The sequence below is a fragment of the Camellia sinensis genome, chromosome 13, assembly GCF_055761805.1.
Source record: "Camellia sinensis isolate YWXY chromosome 13, ASM5576180v1, whole genome shotgun sequence".
Taxonomy (NCBI): Eukaryota; Viridiplantae; Streptophyta; class Magnoliopsida; order Ericales; family Theaceae; genus Camellia; species Camellia sinensis.
Window position 1 is genome coordinate 26,989,698 of NC_138973.1, and position 21,842 is coordinate 27,011,539.

At 34.9% G+C, this 21,842-nt stretch overlaps 2 protein-coding genes across 2 annotated transcripts; both read right to left on the reverse strand.

Annotated features, from left to right (window-relative positions):
• Positions 1–290: 290 nt before the first annotated feature.
• On the reverse strand, positions 291–10,620 carry LOC114319209 (ATP-dependent zinc metalloprotease FTSH 4, mitochondrial). Its single transcript, XM_028266216.2, has 7 exons — positions 10,252–10,620; positions 9,417–9,480; positions 6,223–6,486; positions 5,552–5,797; positions 5,337–5,461; positions 4,245–4,721; positions 291–1,537 (listed from the first exon to the last, which is right to left on the reverse strand). The coding sequence occupies exons 1-7, from the start codon at positions 10,276–10,278 to the stop codon at positions 608–610; spliced, it is 2,133 nt and encodes a 710-aa protein (XP_028122017.1). The 5' UTR covers positions 10,279–10,620; the 3' UTR covers positions 291–607.
• Positions 10,621–21,098: 10,478 nt separating this feature from the next.
• LOC145805255 (protein FAR1-RELATED SEQUENCE 5-like) lies at positions 21,099–21,587 on the reverse strand. Its single transcript, XM_082900361.1, has one exon. It carries the CDS (start codon positions 21,585–21,587, stop codon positions 21,099–21,101), a length of 489 nt encoding a protein of 162 aa, XP_082756487.1.
• Between the last annotated feature and the right edge of the window lie 255 nt (positions 21,588–21,842).

A 21,842-nucleotide genomic window follows, 5' to 3' on the forward strand; every position in this document is an offset into this window, starting at 1 on the left:
AGCTCTTACATTCACAAACACACACTGGTGAAGACACGTTACAAGATTACTGTGGACATTTGTGTTAATCACATGGCACAAAATCCATTTAACATACATATACGGTGTAGAACTCGACAGCCATTATGCACAAACACCAAACTTAATTCCACAAGAAACCTACAAAAATATTGGTAACCAAACTGCAACTGTTGTATCGATTACGAGTACCTACAAAACTATAATTTATCTGATTGACAAAGCATTTTCTGAAACTTGGATTTACCCAAAAAGTAGCAAGTGCAAAGCAATTTAAGGATAACAGAAGTTGAAGCCCTTTATTAAAAACTTTACAACTCAAACAGAAAAATGTTAGCAACTTAAAAATGATTATTTATGCTGACAGGTGCCAAAGAAAAAAAAGGGACAATAAATACTGTTCTATCAGCTTAAAAATATAACCGCTACACTTGTTCTACAGCTTTCATCTTCCAAACTCACGATTGGTACACAAATAGAACCTCATTGGAAGGTGTCAAAGTACAATTCTTCTCAAAGACAAGGGACTCGCATGTAAAATAAGTATATGCACATCCAATATGAAAAAACCCTACAAACATTGTCCCTGCTAAGATCCCACTGGGGCAATACCTTTCGTCTTGGCTGCTGAAGTTGCTGCGGCGGCGGCTGCAGCTGCAGCAGCAGCAGCAGAAGCCGCTGCATTGGGCGTCGAAGGTGGGACAGGGTTGGATTGCGAAGTGCTCTGTTGCACAACCACTTGCTGTTGCGGTTGTTGCTGCTGTTGAGAGTTGACTTGAGCAAGAAGTGCATTGATCTGCGTCCCTGTCAGTGTCTCGTGCTCGAGCAATGCATTAGCAAGAGCATGGTGCTCTTTGCTATGGGTGGTGAGAATGGTTTTTGCATTGTTGTAAGCCCTTTCCAATAATCCTCTCACTTCCTCCTCGATAAGGAGCCTAGTCTCGGTGCTCATGCTCTTCCCATTATCGTCGTAGTTGTGAGCAACCAGCCCAACTTGTTTGCTCATGCCATATTTCGTAACCATAGCTCTAGCAAGACTAGTTGCTTGCTGGAGATCAGAAGATGCACCTGAAGTAACTTCGTTTTCTCCGAAGATGAGCTCTTCTGCAACTCGACCCCCCATGCAAACATCGAGGCGAGCTAGCATTTGCTTACGAGAAATACTTGTCTCATCCTTGTCAGGCAATTGGGCAACCATGCCGAGAGCCATTCCTCGTGGCACAATTGTTGCCTTGTGCACTGGAAGAGCACCATCCGTGTGAATAGCTACAAGGGCATGGCCACCTTCATGGAATGCTGTCAGTCGTCGTGATTCGTCAGATATAACAGCGGATTTACGCTCACTTCCCATCATGATCTTGTCCTTTGCATACTCTAGATCAACCATGCTCACAGCTTTAGCACCATCCATCGCGGCCTTGAGGGCTGCGATATTGACCAAGTTAGCGAGATCAGCACCTGAGAAGCCAGGAGTTCCTCTGGCAATGATCATCATATCAACATCATCTGCCTTGAGAACCTGTCAAACAGTATTTAGATCACACAAATCATAAGTTAGGCTATAGAGACCTCCTTGTTTTACCTTCTTTGCATTAGGAATTTAGTGCTTTTAACAAATTACCTATATTGGAGGACATGAAGAGGAATCTAACATCTTTCAATTGGCATCAGCCAAGATACCTCTTTCAATTGGCTGTGCAATGAAGATGAAGTGAAACTAAACAAACCCTATTACAAATGTACATAAACAATAGAATAACACACTATACATAGTTACATTCATAACAATAAGATTTTATGGATTTTATTATATTCACTAATAGTTGTTACTGTGAACATAGCTGTTAAAATCATACAGTTTGAGTATATTTAAGCCCTAATCGGTACAAATTGATTGGGCGAAGCATCAGAGGGCCTGAATCAGTCAATTCATCATCAAATCTGCAGAATGGTTCTTTTTTTATTTTGGCTCTTTTTCTGCCCCTTTGTTTTTTAGTTGGAAAATGATCTCCAAAACCTTTCAAAGCTTTTAAGGTTGTTTCATTACATTCTTCTCCTCTCAATCCCTAACTTTCAAAAGACAAAGAATTTCTTCTTTACAAGGCTTCATATTCAAATTTAAAAGAATCTTTCAGAGGCATAGGGAAGCTTGAAATGTTTGGTAGTTTGGCTACTTTGACCCCTACTAATTGACAACTATAAATTGAGTTAACTTATACTTGTTTGAAATTTGGGAGTTTCACGTTGTTTACATACTTTGTTGAGAACTGTAGTCATGAAAAATGAAAAGAACAAGTCTAATGTATTATTATAAGGGACCATGGTTTAGTGTCGACTATAGACTATGGTTTGATAGAAATAATAGATTATTTTAAGTAATTGTAAATTTGAAACTCGTGATGAATTAATGAAATTATTATGCAAATTTTGTTAATTTTATCCTATGTTGAAATATAGATATTCTAGCTTCAAGTATGATGGACCATGAAATTTGGATCAACACACAGATATATATATATATATATATATATGAGACGGAATATGAGCTGGCTATTAGACCGACAATGTTATATGGGACGGAATGTTGAGTAACTAAGAAATAGCATGTAGAGAAGATGAGTGTTGCTGAGATGAGCATGCTAAGGTGGATGTGTAGCAAGACTAGAAAATACAAAGTTAGGAATAAGTATATTCAAGAATGGGTAAGAATAGTACCGATAGAAGATAAGTTGAGAAAGAATAGATTGAGATGGTTTGGTCATATACAACGGAGACCACCAAAGACAGTAGTAAAGAAATGCGATACAGTGATGGTAGATGATAGTGTTAGAGGAAGGGACAAACCTAGATTGACGTGGATTAGTGTAGTAAATAGATATATGAATCTCCTTAATTTGACTACCGAAATGGCCTTGGATAAAATCGCGTGGAGAAGAAGGATTCATGCAGCCAATTCTATTTGATGGGACTTAAGGCTTGGTTTCGTTTGGTTTTGTATATATATATATATATATGTAATATGGTCTTATAAGCTATGCAAGGACTTTCAGACCTGCATCCCTTGATCTTGACATGAAAGCAAACACTTGACCTACTACTAGACGATGTTATCACCATTTACTACAAGTTTAGCATTAATATGTCTTTCAGATTTTCAGTAGATTTTAAATTTTTTACATGTCTAAATATCTTTTTTTTTATCAACTATAGAAAGAGTTACTGGCTTACAATTCAAATGTCGAAAAAAGAGAATTTCGATTGACAATTCATATCTTGATTTAACAACTATGATAATGAATATGTATGTATATATAGTTTGATCAGTTACAGTGACTAAAGAAAAAATAACCAGTGTGAGTACATTTGCACAATTATATCCTAGCAATTACCAGTGATGTACCATTCTTACTTCTCACCGATCAAATTATGAGAATTTCAATTGAAAATTTGTATTGCGGTTTAACAACTACGGCTATGAATCTATGTGTATAGTGATTAAAGACAAAATCACACTAGTGACCATATTTGCACAATTATATCCTAGCAATTGCCATTGGACAATGATGTGTCAGATTCATATCAGGGTGATAGACACCACTCCCAGGTTGGTCCAGATTGTATGAGGCCATCTAAACCTAGGTCACTTCTTTTGTCATTAGACATGAGCCCTGAGCCCTGAGCCCTGAGCCCTTAATAGGCTCCTTTTCACCTTCTTTCAAAGCTAATTTAGTACTGCTAGCCTATGGAGGATTATAGAATAATTGTTTACTTGAAAGGCAAACAAGAAGAAGACTGTATATGAGTGTAAAAATACATAAACCAAGCCAATGGTAGAAAGAGCATATCAGGCAGGCCCAGCATAAAAGTAAAGACTAGTTGATTAAGTCACTTCTAGGACTTAATTTCTAGTGGTGAAATAATTAAGTACTAAACTTTTAAATTTGAAAATTAGATAAAAATGTTGGTTGACAATGAAAATGAAAACTGCCTTTACATTCACTTCAAAACTTCCTTTCAATGAGTATAGTATATTCAACATTCAGTGATACGACAAATCTCTGTCCCTTATACTTAAGACCATTCTTCAGTCAATTTTTAGATAGTAATGGGCAATTATGACGTAATTAATTGTGATGGTATTGAATGCGCTCAACTTTAAGCACTTATTGTGTTATCAAACAGGGCCTTAGTCAAACAACAAATATCTTTTCAAAAAGTAACAATACCTTTGACATATGAGATTCCAAAATCTGCCTCCGCCCTTCAACGTCTGGATTTGGGACAACAATGTTACGATCAAAGCGTCCAGGTCTCACCAATGCCTTATCCAATGATTCTGGAAAATTAGTTGCAGCAATCACAATGATGCCGTCATTTTGTTTAAAGCCATCCAGTTCAACAAGCAACTGATTCAATGTCATCTTCATGTACTGTTGATCCTTCGGGTTGCGACTTCCTCCTATGGCATCTATCTCATCAAGAAATATGATACATGGTGATCGTTTCTTCGCAGCAGCAAAGAGATCTCTCACCCTTCGGGCTCCAACACCCACAAACATTTCTTCAAACTCACTGCCACTGCATGAGAAAAAAGGCACCCCAGCTTCTCCTGCTATAGCCCTTGCTAACATAGTCTTGCCAGTGCCGGGTGGACCAACAAGCAAAACACCTTTTGGAAGCTTGCCACCAAGACGAGTGAAGCGCTGTAAAGAAAGAAAAAGCTAGGATAAAAGATTTGAACTTGTCTGCATGGTTAAGGAAAACATATGTGCATTAACTGGAGAATTAGGCTTCAAAATCATACACTTACCTTTACACATATTTTAGCTAATGCCGGACGGCTGGCAAGAAGGAAAACACACAAACGAAAAGAACAGGAAAAAAAAACCCTAGCAAACAAAATTTAACTCTCAAATTTCAATATCAAAGGTAGCTGCAATCAACTATCCTTCCAATATTTATAGTCCAGCTCAAAGAAATAACTAAAAAGGAAATAAATTCCACAACCAAAATTACAAAATATTCTAATTCCCTAAATAAAATGTTCCAAAATAAATAACTTAATCTTCCGGGCCTGTCTCACCTCCACATAGCACTCCCCAAAAAATAAAAAAAGCAATAGAATGATTTAAGAAATTTAGGAGAAATATGTGCAGTGGAATGTTGTGCAAATGTTGCAATAGGTATTTCACCGTATACATGGGTATGCGTGTCCATGAACAACAAAAAGAAATGAAGTAAATAGATACAAACCAGGATGCACATACCCACAGAGAAAAAGAGAGATGCACACAAAACCCATGATGTATTATCATTACCTTAGGGTCTCGAAGATAGTGAACAATTTCTTCTAACTCAGCTTTTGCCTCATCAACACCCTTTACGTCATTAAATTTTGTGTTAGATTCCATGGTGGGTTGCACCTCTTCATTTAGACCAAGTCCTGAAGGTATAAACAGCAATAGAAAAGAAAATCATAAACGTTTTGGAACCAGATTACAAAGGCATCTGTAACTTCAGAAGTTAGTCTTACCTTTACTAATTCCTCTATCCTCAATGAGTGCTCCTACACCTGAAATCAAGAGAAAGGCCATGCCCAGGGTACGAAATGTCCGCCATAACTGTTCTTTGAAATGCCCTCCTTCTGCAGCCACCATATGTATTGGAGCATTAGCAGTTCCAAGAACACCATCTTTTGTAGGTTTTCCCACATTCCTAAAAGCTGCAAGGCCCCCTATACTTTCTTCCTCCGCATGTGAGTTGAAAGTGCCTCCAATCCCTGTATAATTCTCTTGTTTAGTTGGTCAAAATTGAGGAGGGATAATAAGATGATCACCAAAAAAATAGAGAGAAATGGTCTGAAAAGAACACAAGAAGCTAACTTGCAAAATTCTTCTAAATGGATGATGAACTATGTAATTAAAGAACTTTTCTTCTTTTGTTTTTTTCATTTTTCTGAAACACAACAAATTAGTCATAAATACAAGCAGCCCGGATGTGGGGCCAACACTTTAAGCAACCCCACCAAACGTACCATAAACAATTCTTACTTCATGCATTACACAAGAAGAGTTTTAGCTGCTTATCTTGATGAATTAGTTCAACTGGTTACTAGATAAACAAAACATATAAAACCTAAAAGCAATAAAGAATTAAAACAAACAAACTAACTAACTTCAAAGGCTGTTCCCTTCCCATACCCACCTCTGTGCAACGTCTTGAACAACTCACTTTCATCCAACCTATCAACTTTGACCAATGCTTTAACATATTCAACAAGTGCTGATGGGCTAGAATGCAAGGAAGGTTGACTTTCAAATAGCCTTATCACAGCCTCAGGATCATTTCGACGATAAAGCTCTTTTAAATATGCAGCATCATTCGGTCCATCTGTGTCGCGTACCCTGCGAGCTAAACTGCCAACATAACTTGACTGAAGCCTTTCTTGAGCACCCAAAAGTCTATTCCCTGCGCAAAGGGGTAACAGTCAATTATTAGTTTTGTATTATCTCTCCCCCCCGGCGTTTATCTTTGCATAATGCATTGTCACAGGGTACACCAATAAATAATTATAGAACTTCACTTTGAATTTGAAGAAATATCATGCAGACACATTCAAACATAACAATCAAGGATGAGTGAGGCTCAGTTCCCAAAAGGCATTAACACAAGAAGAAGAGAGCACTAAATTACAAGATTGTCTTGCCACTAGTAATATTGTTGTTAAGAACAAAGCACTAAATTACAGAAAAATACAAGAGAAATTTCAGGTAGTGCTATTAGCCCACCATGCGGTTTCACTTTTTCAAGGATGCTCTAATGACAGCCTCCTAAATGGAACCATTTAGTTAGTTGGGTTGTGGTGACCCCTACAAAAAGCAAGGGAGTCTTGCCACTGGAAATATTGTTGTTAAGAACAAAACACCGTGAAAAATGGTTATGGAGGTTTACCCTTGAAAGAGATGTTTTATGACATATGAGCTGGTAAGGAATTTAACACCATGGGCAGTACTCTCATGAGGTCTATAGGGGCAATACTAGATCTCCACGGAAATGCATTTCTTAGAGAATTAGTCATTTCACACAGTTTAATCATTTCAGGGTCAGGAATCAGGAGCGTATCCAATTCTAGGAGGATTTTTGGATTGATGATGCTTCATTTGATCACTTGTTTCCATGGCTGTAGCATTTATCTCATTCGCATAATGCCACTATTGCTATCTAATCTTCAATTTGGGTATAGGGTTGAACACTGATCCCAATGCCCTGAACCTTGTCATTTCTTGAGGGCAGAAGTACCTTGGCAGTATAGAAATGTCCATATAACACTGCATACCCCACCCATTCTTCAAATACATGACATGAGATATTTATTTTCATACATGAGCACGCAAAATTTGAAATTTCAATGGAAAAATTTAAGTCTTGCTTAAAAAATTCTGTGTCGTTGGGGAATTTTTTGTGGGAACTCACTGACCTGAGCAATTTTGATTACCGGCCTTTGATTTGGTAAGTAACATCACCAAAGCATTCATCAGACCAACTCATAGAGGTGATGCACCTTCCTGATTGTCCCCATTGAGCATGTATGGAATTCAACACAATGGGTGGAACTCCCATGAGGTTTAATAAGCGCAATTCTAGATCTCCATAGTAGTGCATTTCTTAGGGAATTAGTCATTTCTCTCAGTTCATTTGTTTTAGGATCGAGAACGGTAAGTGCATCCAATTTTGGAAAAATGCTTGGTTTGGTGATGCTTCTTTTGATCACTTATTTCCACAGGTACTACATTTATATCGTTCGCATAATACTACTATTGAAAATGAATCCCAATATCATATATCGATCTTGCAATCCCAGAGCTTTTGCTCAATGCCTAGGGCTTTTTTAGAAAAGGAAAATTGTGGCTCAAAGCACATGTTTGCATTTTTATTGAAGGGGTTTCGATTCCCTGTGGCTGCACACACAACGAATAAGGTTGGAGCAAAATTTATATGAAGTGCATAAGGTGTGCGCCTCGCAACTGTGCCTTGGATACACCTTTCCTACAGCACCTCACCTCAAGATATCTTAGGCACCTCAGGTGCACCTTGCGCCTAAGTGCACCTTTTAAAACACTAGCCTTGGCTGAAAATGAGGATATCAGACTATCCTGAATACTATTTTACTATAATTATTACTATAATTATAGATGTAGACCATTGTCAATGCTGAATTTTCCATCACGACTTCTAGGCTTTTAGGCCTATCCTTATTATTTTAAATTGACACCGCTGATTGACTTGAAAAAGCCTCTTCCTCATCAGTAGTAAAATCAAAATACTAAACAGCTCCTGATCTACAATCTTATTGGCCACATATGAGCAAAAACTGAGGACATGACTAAGAGCACATTCCACTGGACTAAAATTTCTTAGGGAAGGATGCAAGTTGCAAGAAGCATAGACACATCAATAGAATATGCAATTAGAGTTGGAACTATTAGTGACCTTCAAGATAACCCACAATGTAAATAACCAACCTTATAAAGGGCTTTATCAATCATTCTAAGCATTCACTCTCCCAGTAACAGTTACCATGCAAAATTCATAGTGTAAAAAAAGAAGAAGAAGAAGAAGCAACAAGCTGATCAATCTGTGTCAACTAAATGCTATAAATTTACAAGATTCACAAAGATCCCGCTAGACAGTGTTAAGACAAAGCATAAACTCCAGATTACAGCAAATTCATAACAAATATTTTCAGACATGCCCTTCATCCGTCGCATGGCACAAGGGTAAACAATGATCCATCCATTAACCAATATATAACAACTATCCACTCTCATGCAATTGTTTACATCTATACTATCATTAAAAGGAAACACCCTACTTGTCTCTTAAAGCCTGCCATAATTTTAGTTCCTTAAATGCCCCTACTACTATAGTTTTAGATTTCTAAAATTTAAGCACACAAGGGGACATTTAATTCAAGAACCACCCTTTCTTTTTTCTCTCCTTATACTTATTTTTCTCCACTTTCCAATCCCACTACTTTAAACTCCTACTAACCTCTAACAACAGATTTTGTTCTCTTAGAATGCATTTCTACAATAATTATAATAAGATTTTAAGATAATGAATTTTAAATACTCAAATCAAGTCATTTATTCTCTTCATAAACATATTGTATTAGAGTTCCTATATCATGTTGTGCGGGCTTCAACTACTAGTCACCACCATTAAAAGAAACACAACTGTTACGATAACAGATCAGTAGGGAAAACATGATTCTGCAAAATATTTTAGTTTAGTAAAGTGAATAGATCTACTTCTGCATTAGTAAAGTACACAAATGAATATAAAAGCAAACCACAGCACAAATATATGAATTGAGAATGCCAGCAAATCATACATACCTCCAAACCTTTGGAAAGTGAAATAAGATCTGGGAAATAAACTGTTTAACTGCTGCCTCGAAACCTGTTGCAGTGAAAACATAATGTTTAATAAGATAAGAGAAATAAAACAACCATATAATGTCAGAATTCAATACTGATGTCATGCAATGAAATCATGAGATAAAAGCATCTGAATAGTCAACAAGCCAAACTCAACTATCCTAACCTCACCATTCCAAAAGCTATATGAAAATGACAAATCGACCGACATGTAATTTCTACCAATCATTGCTGAACATGAAAGTTGTATTCGGCTTGTGTTTCGTATTGTAAAGGAGTGCTCAAAACCATAATAGCCTCCTTTTCAAATAATATGAAAATTTTAATCAAACACCCACAAAAAACCAAACTAAAACAAAGAGACCCATCTGCAGAATAGAGCAAAATACAAGCTAAAAGTAGCTGTGAAAGCTAATTCTTGTCATAAAAGAGCAATCTTTTCACAAAGTTTCAGTTTCGGACTTTACCCACATCAAGATATGTAATCAAATACCCATAAATAAATTAAAAATGCAATCTTTCCCCCAAAAACTCTAGCTTCCTCACCTATTAGACTATGTATTGTAATGAGTAAAAAACAACAGGAAACCAAAAAAACAAAAAAAAATGACAATCTATTTTGATGTATTGACCGAAAACCCTAGAGAAGACCAAGATTAGGGTTTTTGTCAACGTAAAGATCGAGAGCTTTCAAGAATCGAACAATCATAAAGAAAAAATGAAAACAATCATAGGAAAGTGGTGTATATAAATAAAATCCAAGATTTTGATTTTTAAAGAAGATAGAAGTGACCTGCGTGAGAAGGCGCCTCAAAGCCATCTCCCCCAGAGAGGCTGGCGAAGGTCCGATCTTACTCTCGTTCTCTCTCTAAAACTCTCTCTATATATGTGTGTGTATCTATGTATGTATAAGAGTTTCTGGGTTTTTCAATGGCGATGATCAAGAAATGAAGAGAGATGGGTGCATGGGGCAGAGAGAGAGAGAGAGAGAGAGAGAGAGAGGAACCAGAGAACGAGAAGGTTAATAGTATATTTTGGGGGAAATAATCTCTCAGATTTTGGGGGAAATAATCTCTCAGATAGATTGGTCAGGAGGGTCCTAATTTACGCACGGTGTGCAAATGCGCACCTCATCTGTGGGCCCGTTTAATTATCCGGATTGAGTACAGAGTCCTGTTTCTTTTTCCAGGTATTAGTGAAGAGATTATTGGCGAAGAAATTAAAAAAATAATAAATTATAATTACATTTTTGAAATTTATTTAAAGTATAGATTATTTTTTATAATTTAAAAAATTATAAATATTTTTTTGTTAGTATTTTTTATATAACAAATTAATTAAAAAAATGAAATTCATAACTATTCTTCTATACAATAATAAAAATTATCTAAATTATTAATTGAAATATATTTCTAACATTATTAAAAACAGTTAATTGACTTAATAATTTATTAATAAAATTGGCGATTTGTTATGAAATTAGAAACATTAAGGAGTGGAATGTAATTTTCAAAATTACAAGTGGCGATTCGTATTTTAATTAAATCTCAGTAAGTGTATTTGTAATTTATCCTAAAAAAATTATATTTGTTTGATAACCAGTAGACTAATAATAGTTCATATTTATTTTAAGAAATAGAAATGGGATTAACCATATAAAATTTCACAAATACCCTCTATATTATTATCAAATTTAAGCTTATATCAACTAAAGAATAAATAAATTTTTACTCAATGTTATTCTTCTTCTTTTTTATATATTTTTTAAATATTAAATAATCCAACTATCAAAATTTTTTTACTCAAAGTTATTCTTTTTTCTTTTTTTTTTAAATATTAATAAATCCAACTAACAATAAATTTTTACTCAATGTTATTCTCTCTTTTTCTTTTTCTTTTTTTTCTTTTTTTTCTTTTTTTGCAAAATATCAAAGAATCCAATTATCGATAGAATTTTACTCAATTATTTGTGTTTAATATTACATGAGCCATATTATGAGCAGTCCGGATCCTCGGCTGCACTTTCCTGCGACCCTCCCTGCCGTGCGTCAAAACGACGTCGTTTTGACTTTTTTTTTCCCCTTTTTTATTTTCAACCCCTTTTGGTTGTTGAGCCCTAGCCCCTCTGAGAGAGACGAACAGAGCTAAATAGATCATTGAACGGGAGAGGCGACGAACACGAAGCGAGGGGAGATGAAGATAGAGATGCGGCAGTGAAGCAAGTGGAGGCGGCGAGAGACGAACACAAAGGTCGACGAACGCGAGGCAGCGACGAGGTTTGTTTGTTTTGGTGTTTGTGATGTTTGTGGTTTCACACTAAATTGATTTATACTTTTTCTATCCATTTTTTCATTGAATGGAATGATTTGTTGAGGTTTGCTGATTCCAGAGCTTGAAAAGCATAATTTTCACTATATATACATTTGGCTGAAGTGAGTATATATATATAATCTAATGGAATGATTTGGCTGAAGTGAATAGTATGGAGAAGGATATGAAGTAATATGAACCGTGAGAGGCTTGGAAAAACTGATGTTGTTGATGAGTATATGGTTGATTTGCATGTTGTTGAGACTGTGGTTGAAAGTGAGTATCAAGCTTGTACCAACACTCAGAGCATAGTGGTTAGATTTACCATAGATATGGCAATCACAGCATAAATACTTCTTCCTATGTCAGAAGATCTGCCATAAATAGACATGTTACCTCTTTAACAAGACTTATTTCCTCTATAACATTGTCTTGAATCATTTCTGAAATAATTGCATCCACTTTGATGATTATAAAATCCTTAAGAAAAAGATAAAGATTGTGACTCCTTTATTGTTGCATAAGTAACAGGTAATTCTGAATTCTGTCTGAGTTTTGCCTCAATGTGAATGGCCTCTGAGCATAATAAAGAGGACAATTCTTCCATGGTGATGCTTTCAAACCTAGATCGAATTGCAGGCTTGAAAGCATCATACTCTATTGGTAATCCATTCAAAATGATGAGAACATTGTCTTCATTGTTCCTCATTTACACTATTCTATTTATTCATCATTTACTATTTGTTCGTCATTTACTATTTCAAATTCAATACACCAGCTTGGTTAATCCATTTGTTCTTTCCATCTAATATGATTTAAGATTGTAGAGAAGAAAAAAAAAGATTTAAAAAAAAAAAAACAAATTCAACATGTCAATGGGTTTCTAGGTTTCATGTCATAAAAGTGTGTTTGAAGGATGTTGATCTCTTGGAAATTTCATATTGATGAAAATGAACTCTTTAATTTTTTACATGCTTCACAGCTGCCTAGATTAAGGTTCTATGGCTACATTTGAAATTGAATTCTGTGTTTACTTGTTATTAGGATTAACATGTCAGTGGGTTCAAACAATGATGCTGGATTCTTGTAAAATAAGCGATGCAAATGTGAGAAAAAAGCAAGAGCGTACATATCAGAATTAGAGAAAAATCCAAGAAGGTTGCATTTCAAGTGTGCAGATAAGATTTGTGACTACTTTGCGTAGGGAGCAGCTTCTACTGGGAATGCATCAAATATCCAAAGGAGAACTAAAGCTATGCATATGAAGAATGAAGATGAGAGCAAGTATGATTATAATTTTAAGAGAAACAATGAAGTTTTGAATAAATTGGAACGACTTGAGGCAAACCAACGAGAACGACTTGAAGTTATGAAATTCATTATGTTGACAACCTTAGTGATGGTTGATTTTACCATGCTAGTGGGGCTTCTCAAGTGAATGTAACCATTTCTACTGAATGTAACCACTGTTTGTAGAACTTGTATTTGGTTTGTGAAGCTTTTATATGTGCATGTAAAATCCAAACAATGCTTTATTAATGAAGTTACTATGCTATGTCAATTGTGTTAATTAATGAAATTAGGTGTTATGTATATTCACAATTAAAACAGAATTGCTTTCGCTTGTAATGACCAATAACGATTTAGATGACCCATTTGAAATAAATTGTACCAATTTAATTATATATATATATATATATATATATATGCATGCATTCTGCTCAAATATATATAAAGAATCTATCCATCCTTATCCCAAAGATATATATGCATGCATTCTACACCATGGATCAAACATACATAAAAAGCAAAAAAATCATAACACAAGAATTCTACTCCCAAGAATCATTGCATAAGAATTCTGCTCTCATAGCATAAGAATTCTGCTCTCAACAATTCTGCTTGCAAAAATCTAAAAAATCATGGCATAAAAATCATATCATGTGCTTGCATTTTGCTTTATGCATTTATACTGTATGCATTATGCTCTCATTCATAGCATAAGAATCAAAAAAATAACATTGTTTCCATTGCAAACACCCAACATCATAAAGCCAACACCCATTGAGCAAACATACAACCAACACCCAACATCATAAAGCCAACATATTCTTCTTAGTCATACAGCCAACACCCAACATCATAAAAAAAGAACATTATTCCCATTGCAAACATTGCTCCCATTGTTCCCATTGCAATGAATGGCAAGAACTTTGTTCCCAAACATAAAAAAAATACATAAAAAAGATGTCTAGAAAAAATACTCAAATTCGAACAACATAAAAAAATACACCCAAATCTAAAAATATAATAACATCATTGTTCGGTGCAAGCCTTTCAAAGATGTCCATCTACATGGTTGTCAGCAGGACAATGTGAGGCTTGCGACAGTTGGATTGCAAAGTGTTGAACATTAGTACCTCAAAGCAACTCCTAAAACGATGTCTGAGTGGGATAGACTAAAGGCATTGACTGAGGCGTGTTATTTCCCTGTAATAGTGCTAAATTTATTAAAATATTGATACAATGTATACTACCACTTCAGTGTAAAGTATGTAAGCAATTATAACTCACATCATATGTAGGATACATAACATGAGGAACACTTGCACGACCCATGGCAAAGGGAGGTTGAGATTGAGATTCAGGTTGAGATTAAGAAATATAGACACCATGACCATGACCCTAAAATAAACCAACATAAAGAAAATAATATATGAAATAAAAACAAATAAATAATGCGTTTTCATATAAAAAAACACACAATATGAAATATTACCTCAATATAATTACTACCCATGGAGAAAGGAGGTCGGGATTGACCTTGGGGAGTATAAACAATAACACCCTATACAACCAATACTCGAAAAAAAAAAAATTCATATGACTAGATTGCAAGAAGAACCAATTGAAGATATGTGGGAATCTTAGTTATCCAACAACATTAATAAAATAAAACAATGGTTCTGTATGATGTTCAATTTCCCTAAGTTCTATGCATGTTAAAGGTTGCATACAATATTAAATATTACTTGTATTGAATGATTACCCATGGTGGAACAAGGTTGAGATTGACCTTGGGAAGCACAAAAAGAACCACCCTACATGCATCACAAAAGACCCAAAATAATAAATATCTCCCTACTAGATTGCAAGAATAACCAATCCAACAAGATTAACACAAGGTTGCACACAATAATAAATATTACCTGACTAGAATTATTACCCATGGCAACATGAGGCTCAGATTGACCTTCAAGAGTACAAAAAGCATCACCCTACAAACGACCAATTTATTTAATTCATTATTTTTCCAACACATATAATACAAAATTGGTAACACATATGACATAACACATAACAATCACACATAACAAAATATCATTTAATCATATGCAACTTTTTCGTGTTATTACCTGCATAGATTGCATTATTTTCTTCTTTGCAATAGATTTTTCCATCCCGCCCTTGATCCTCCTTCTTCCCATACTAGTTGCTTGTCTTTTCTTAAGTCTCTTAGCTTGGATTGGACAATCTACTTCATTACTCTGTGGGCATGTGTTAGTTGAGGAATTTCTCAATTCAGTGACCTTTACTTGACCACAAGTGTGCACACTTAATTTGTCTTCAACCATTACACTCAATTCTTCACCTTTTGCAAGTGACAAATGATAAGTTTCTTCACTTTCAGCGGCTCTACTTGCTATTGCTCTAAACATATTCGTCAATGACCTATATCGGTCGCTTTTATGTAGTTTCACATCAGCCTTGACGTCATACCTACGACTTTCTTTCACACTTTCAGCCATTGCTTTTTTAGTCCATCGTTTCAGTATGTATTGTGTAGGAAGGTCCGTTGCATTGAATATATCTCTAAGCACCTTCAAACAATGTCGACACAATATGCCCTTCACTCCAAACTTCTTGTGTGACGCCCCAAAATTTGAGGACATCATAATATGGTTTAGAACTTAAAACCAATTTTCTTAATTAAGAACTCCTCATCAATGTTGCCACTAAGTTTACCACCATCCATTAATTAACAATACAAAAATTAAAAGTTCTTAAATTACAACTCCAATAAAACTCAAGACTTAGTCTTAGTATATGAAAGAAATACACACACACACACACACACACACAAAAAAAAAAAAAAACTAGAAAACTTAGAAAAATGGTTCATGGAACTTTGGCATGCTTCAAGCTAACCAAGGCTGAATGTTACCTTCCAACACCTTGGTGTTTTCTTCGGTACCTAGCATGAAACACCAGGACAACGGAAATGCCAATGAGCGACGAGCTCAATAAGATACTACAACCCGAAAATACCCACCACGATAATAATACTCACAATTAATGAACACTGTGTAGTAACAAAATAACAAGCAACATTTAATAAGCACAACATGAATGCCATCAATTGAAGTAATAACAATAGATAATAAGAACAATGGCAAGTGGAAACAGTATTTCATCATAAGGAAAAATGCCAAGTTTTCTTTTAAATTCACATAGATTTCATTTATCAGATAAGTTTAAGTAACTCCCCGCAGAGCACTATTTCCACTCAACTACTAAACAATGGCCACGGGCAATTCTAACTCCCTCTTGGTTAAATATTCAAATGTTACTTACTGTAACTACCAATGATGCCTATGTACCAGGGTTACGTACCCAAGTCGTGACATCATGGTCTACCCGAAGGGAATGGTCTATGTTATGGCACCCATACCACCAACCTTATATCACCTATACCGATAAGAGCCGAAATACCTTCTTGTGCCATATTAGCGTTTGCAACTCACTTGCGCAAGATTCTAAACCGGGCTCACCCCATCACTTTTAAATTTTAATGTATCATCGGTTTAATTTCGTGTTTCTTTACTTCGTCGAATTCACATTTTGATGCATGTGTGAGTTTTAGTTTGAAAACCACAGTGACATAATGTTTATATAGTACAACACAATCATGTATGGCAGCCAAAATAAATATGATAGAATGTCGTAGGAATCATCACAAAATTTCTTAAGAATTCACACACTTCTTCTTTCAGCACTGTATGGTCAGACAAAAAAAAATGAAACCCATACCAAACGAAGTTCAACCATTACAATATTTTAACTGGTGCTAGTTCATCGAGTTAGGAAAATATTTCGAGAAGAATACTAAGGCTAAAAACAATTTTAAAATGGAGAAATAAAATTTGGAGAAAACTGGTTTTTTTGGGACATTGAGTTACATTAACTTCTAGCACAGGTAATCTGTGTTTGAAAAATAAAAAGGGGCCTCAAACGGTGTCAAAAAGAGGTATGGTCAGAACGGCTTGCTAGATATTTAATTTTAGAACATATTTTCAAAAGAGTTTGAAGACTGAAACTCAATAGAAGATGGTTAAATAATTTTTCTAAGAAAACTGGACAGATTCTATCACATTTTGGAAAATTTGACGTTTCTCTCTCAATGCTTAAAAAAAAAAAAAAATTATGAAACCAGCGACATTTAAGAATAAGATGGCTGGGTATACTATTTAAATAAATTCCACTCACTACTTTATTACTCTTTGACTATTCACATGTGACTCATATAAAATGATTGATCATGACACTAGTACATATGACTATTGACCATTCAAATGATTGAACATGATTGACATGACATTAGTACATATGACTATTCACATGTGACTATTAACAATGATTAAAATAATACTAATAGATCACATGTGACACCCTTATTTAACCTCACTTGTATACATCACACTTCACTACAAGCCTAAGTACTCAAAATGCCTAAACGAAAATCTGAAAATATTGCATCATCTAGCTCTACATTTAGTCATGGTAGTGATGATCAAACACCTCCAACAATAGGTTCCTATACTGATTCATTAGGAAAGACATGGTATGGAGCCAAACATCACTTCCATAATAAACCTCTTTTCATGCATGATCCGTGGCAATCAGATGTGGGTCACGTAATTGTTGGTCATGCATACGATCATCCACCACGCGGGGTCAATATTGACAGAAACAACTTACAATGGCAAGACCTCTTCGAAAAACGTTGTGAACTTGAGATATATTGTCGATGGCATGGGCTACGGGTTCCAAGGGCACGCTCAACTGAACTATGCAGAAACAAATCATGCGATGATGCAACAGTCATATCAAGGCTACAGAGAGAGAATACACAGATGCAATGAAGATTGGATAGATTTCATTACATTGAATATGCCAAGAAAAAATCTCATTTTGCATTTCACTTACTATTCAAATAAACCTTACTTACTACCACTCAAGTAAACTCCACTTACTACTTCATTACTCTTGGCTTACCATTTTATTCAATCATACTTACTAGTCAAGAAGACTTTACTTACCAGTTTGTTGGGCTTGACTTACCACTCAAATAAACCTCACTTACTACCACTTAAAATAAACTCCACTTACTACATTACTTACCATTATGTTGTTATGAATATTGTACGAGCACGAAATTATCTTCTCGTATAATCCTGTTGATCAAGTCTACGCTCCTCCAAACGTCGTCGCTTTACTCCCTAAAAGCACAAACAGGAGCTAGCTGGCGGATGTGTACCGGATACCTGTCTGATGCCTAAGTCAGCAAAATAGACAAATAAACAAAAGCTCTATCTATTCGGGGATCAAAGTTGCGTTACCTGTACATAGGTTATGTTGTGAGCTTTTGTAGGTTCTGCGTGGCACAATCCTAGTAGGACTCTTATTCCTTCATGTAGAGTCCTCCTAGAAATCACACTCCTGAAAGATAATATTTATCCTCCAACACCCCCCTCACTGCTTAAACTAAGTGAGATGGTTTTACCTCTGTGGGATGACAATATAACCAAGCTAACAATATCTCTATCATACTTAATCTAGCACCTTCACACGCAACACATAGCTTGGCTTTTGTTCACTTGCATCTTGGTTGCCTGTCGAAACCAAGCTAACTATAGCAAGTTTTGACCGAGCTAACAAGAGCAAGGTTCACTATCAGAAGCCCAAATACCTTGGTTCCAAATACTATGACCGACCTAATTACCACTTTGACCGTGGTGACTGTAACCATATTTGGACCGAGCTAACTACAAGGTCCTTTAACTCAGCTCTTTTTACCGGGGCCCACAGAACGGCTCATTACCATGCCTTGGCCTAGCTCAGCCCTAATGCACATAAAAACTCCCTCTCAGAAAGGTAACTTAAAAATCTAACTTTGCCAATTTGAATCACTTGAAAACTCATTTTGTAGAATAAATAGTGACCTGGTAAAGTCAACATTGTTACTACCTCCAGACAGTAATGAAGTTAAAAATATGTTTTGACCACAGAACGTTGTCAAATAATTTTTTCGATATTCTAGCACCATGAAAACGTGTTAAGCTAACTCCAATAGTTTCAGATTTTATGAAAGTGTTCTCATGAGTTTGTTTGGGTTTATTCAAAACGGATTAAAAATCTATTTTGCTAGAAGTTCATTATTTTGTGAAAAACACACTTTGTATTCACCATAAATCATACGCAAGACTATAAAAATTATTTCTTGCTACTATTCCTATGTGAAACTCTAATCCTTCATATTTACTTTCATTAGTGAGAACACGGAATAGATGAAAATAATATTTATGAAGAGTGAACACAAATTCATAAGCATGCAAGATTATTTCAAATAATGGAGAATATTTGAACACATAAAAAGAAAATCAGTAGCTAAATAATCCATGCTTGCAAGAATGATAGAAATCATATAATCATAAAATTATCATTCTATCAAAATGTAAACATGCATTGAGCTATTGTGTATTAACAATGCACACTCTTGCATATTTTTAATATATAGATTTAGTTAAGAAAAATATCTAAGGGAGGATAGAGATTGAATATTCCTACCTCAAGAGCTTTTACAAACAATTCTCAAAATTGGTTTTGAATTGGTAACCACTAAGCACCCTCTCTTTTATCTTTTTCTTTTCTTTTCTACTCTTTCTCTCTTTTTCTTTTCCTCAGCCGTGGAAATGAAAATGGGTGAATAGTGCTCTATATGTAGGAGCTTGGAGACAATTTTTTTTTTTATTATTTTTTTTTCCTCTTGGCTTGGAATTATTATCTATATATATAGGCTTCTATGCATGCCTTGGCATGCTTTGATAGCAGCCTCTTGGCTTGGGATTATCTATATATATAGGCTTTAGAGTATACTTCTATGCATGCCTTGGCATGCTTTGACAACAACCTCTTGAGAAGAAAGACGGCTGAATTCCTCTGCCAAAAACAAATCTGATTTCCTTTTTTTTTTTTGTATACAAAATAAAAATCAATGAATATATATAACTTAGTCACTAGGTATTTTACTCCCTACTATCCTCTGATTAATTTAGTTACTATTTGTTTAAAAATTTCCACAGCTGTATATAGATATAGAAATTTAATCACATAAGGATACATAAATTTATTTAAAGGAGTTTAATAATAGTATTAATCATGATGCTATTAACATTATGATTTAATAGTTTAATAATCACTATTAATTGACTTAATATTATAATATTATTATAGGTAACTAAAAGACTTGAGATTGAACCAATTAATCTCCATGGGTTAATTTTTTTGTACACAAATTATTAATGCAAAACTTTATACAGAACAATTATATAGAATGATATATATTAAGAATTAGATTTGTGTAGTCATAAAAGTGATGACAACAACAACAATAATAATAATACTATGAAGATAAAAGTTGCACTAATTAAATAATTAAAAGTTAATTATAGAATTTCGTCATAAAATGTTGTTATGGAATTGGATTATGGATGTTGATTACAAAATTAAGTAGCTAAATACAATTACCAAAATAATTTAATATACAAAAATACGGGTTCTCACATCTTACAACTACAATTTAAAGAACCATCCCTATCCATAGTCAGATTCTTATCTTTTTTTTCCATCTACTACCGTTCTAATTGTGAATATGGTACTCTCACCATCATTAATAGTGCCTACAATGGACCCTTCAATGGACTGCACGTACGCATTTTGGATTTCCTCAAAAATTGTTTTAGTATAAATCTCTGCCACTTGCTTTAACATCAAAGTTGGAATTGAAACCTTTGGCAATTTTTGGGACAAATTATACTCGGTTTCCAATTCTTTATATCTCTTCTCATAGAGCACACTCTCAAAATGCATGAAAAATTCCATCAAGTTATGATCACAATTGGAATAATCCTTTAAAAATGCATTGAAAGATTCACGTAGTTGAGTAGCACTCATTCCAGCTGCCCAAGAATTCATAATATATGGCCATCCCTATTTCTCATTCACACCAAAAGTTTGCTCCAACCAATGATTGTTGCGTGCATCATACTTATCAAGCATTTGTTCCGATTGTATTTTGAATTCTTCTTCGTCATCAATTTCAGGCCTAAATTTTGAAAACACACCCTTCACCCCTACATCTTTAAAAAGAGAACTTACATGCTTCACAACATTTTGCATTAAATGCCATGTGCAAAGTCGGTGGTTTGTAGTAGGCATGACACTTGGAATGGCTTTAGCCATCGCAGCATTTTGATCTGTGAAAATAGTGTTCGGAGCTTTGTTTGACATTGCCTTCAAAAAAATCTGAAACAACCATGTGAATGATTCGACAGTCTCATCATACATCAACGTTGCACCGAATATAATTGTTTCTTGATGATGATTAAATCCAACAAAGGTTCCAAAAGATCTATGCTCATTATTTAATTTGTAAGTAGTGTCAAAGGTCACTACATCACCAAATTGAGCATAGTCCATTATCATTTGAGCATCGGCCCAAAATATATTACTTATCTACTCTTCACAATCTAATTAGACTGCATAATAAAAGAATGGATTTTCCACAGTTTTCCTACGAAAGTACTGCAACACACTACCTGCTTCTCTATATTCCAAATCTTTTTTTCTCTTCGATCTCAAGTAATTTTTTTGGTCCAATTTCGTGAAGCCAAGTGCTGCTCTTCCACCAGATTCCCTACCAAATATCTCATAAGCAGACCTAAGAGGGATTCC

Bases quoted from the DNA above. Each gene is read 5' to 3' on its own strand.
- LOC114319209 (XM_028266216.2), bottom strand. From the start codon at position 10,278: ATGGCTTTGAGGCGCCTTCTCACGCAG. The intron at 6,487-9,416 runs GTATGTATGATT...CCCTTTGCGCAG, and splicing joins CACTTTCCAAAGGTTTGGAG to GGAATAGACTTTTGGGTGCT. The intron at 1,538-4,244 runs GTATTGTTACTT...ACTGTTTGACAG, and splicing joins TGGAATCTCATATGTCAAAG to GTTCTCAAGGCAGATGATGT.
- LOC145805255 (XM_082900361.1), bottom strand. From the start codon at position 21,587: ATGGACTATGCTCAATTTGGTGATGTAGTGACCTTTGACACTACTTAC.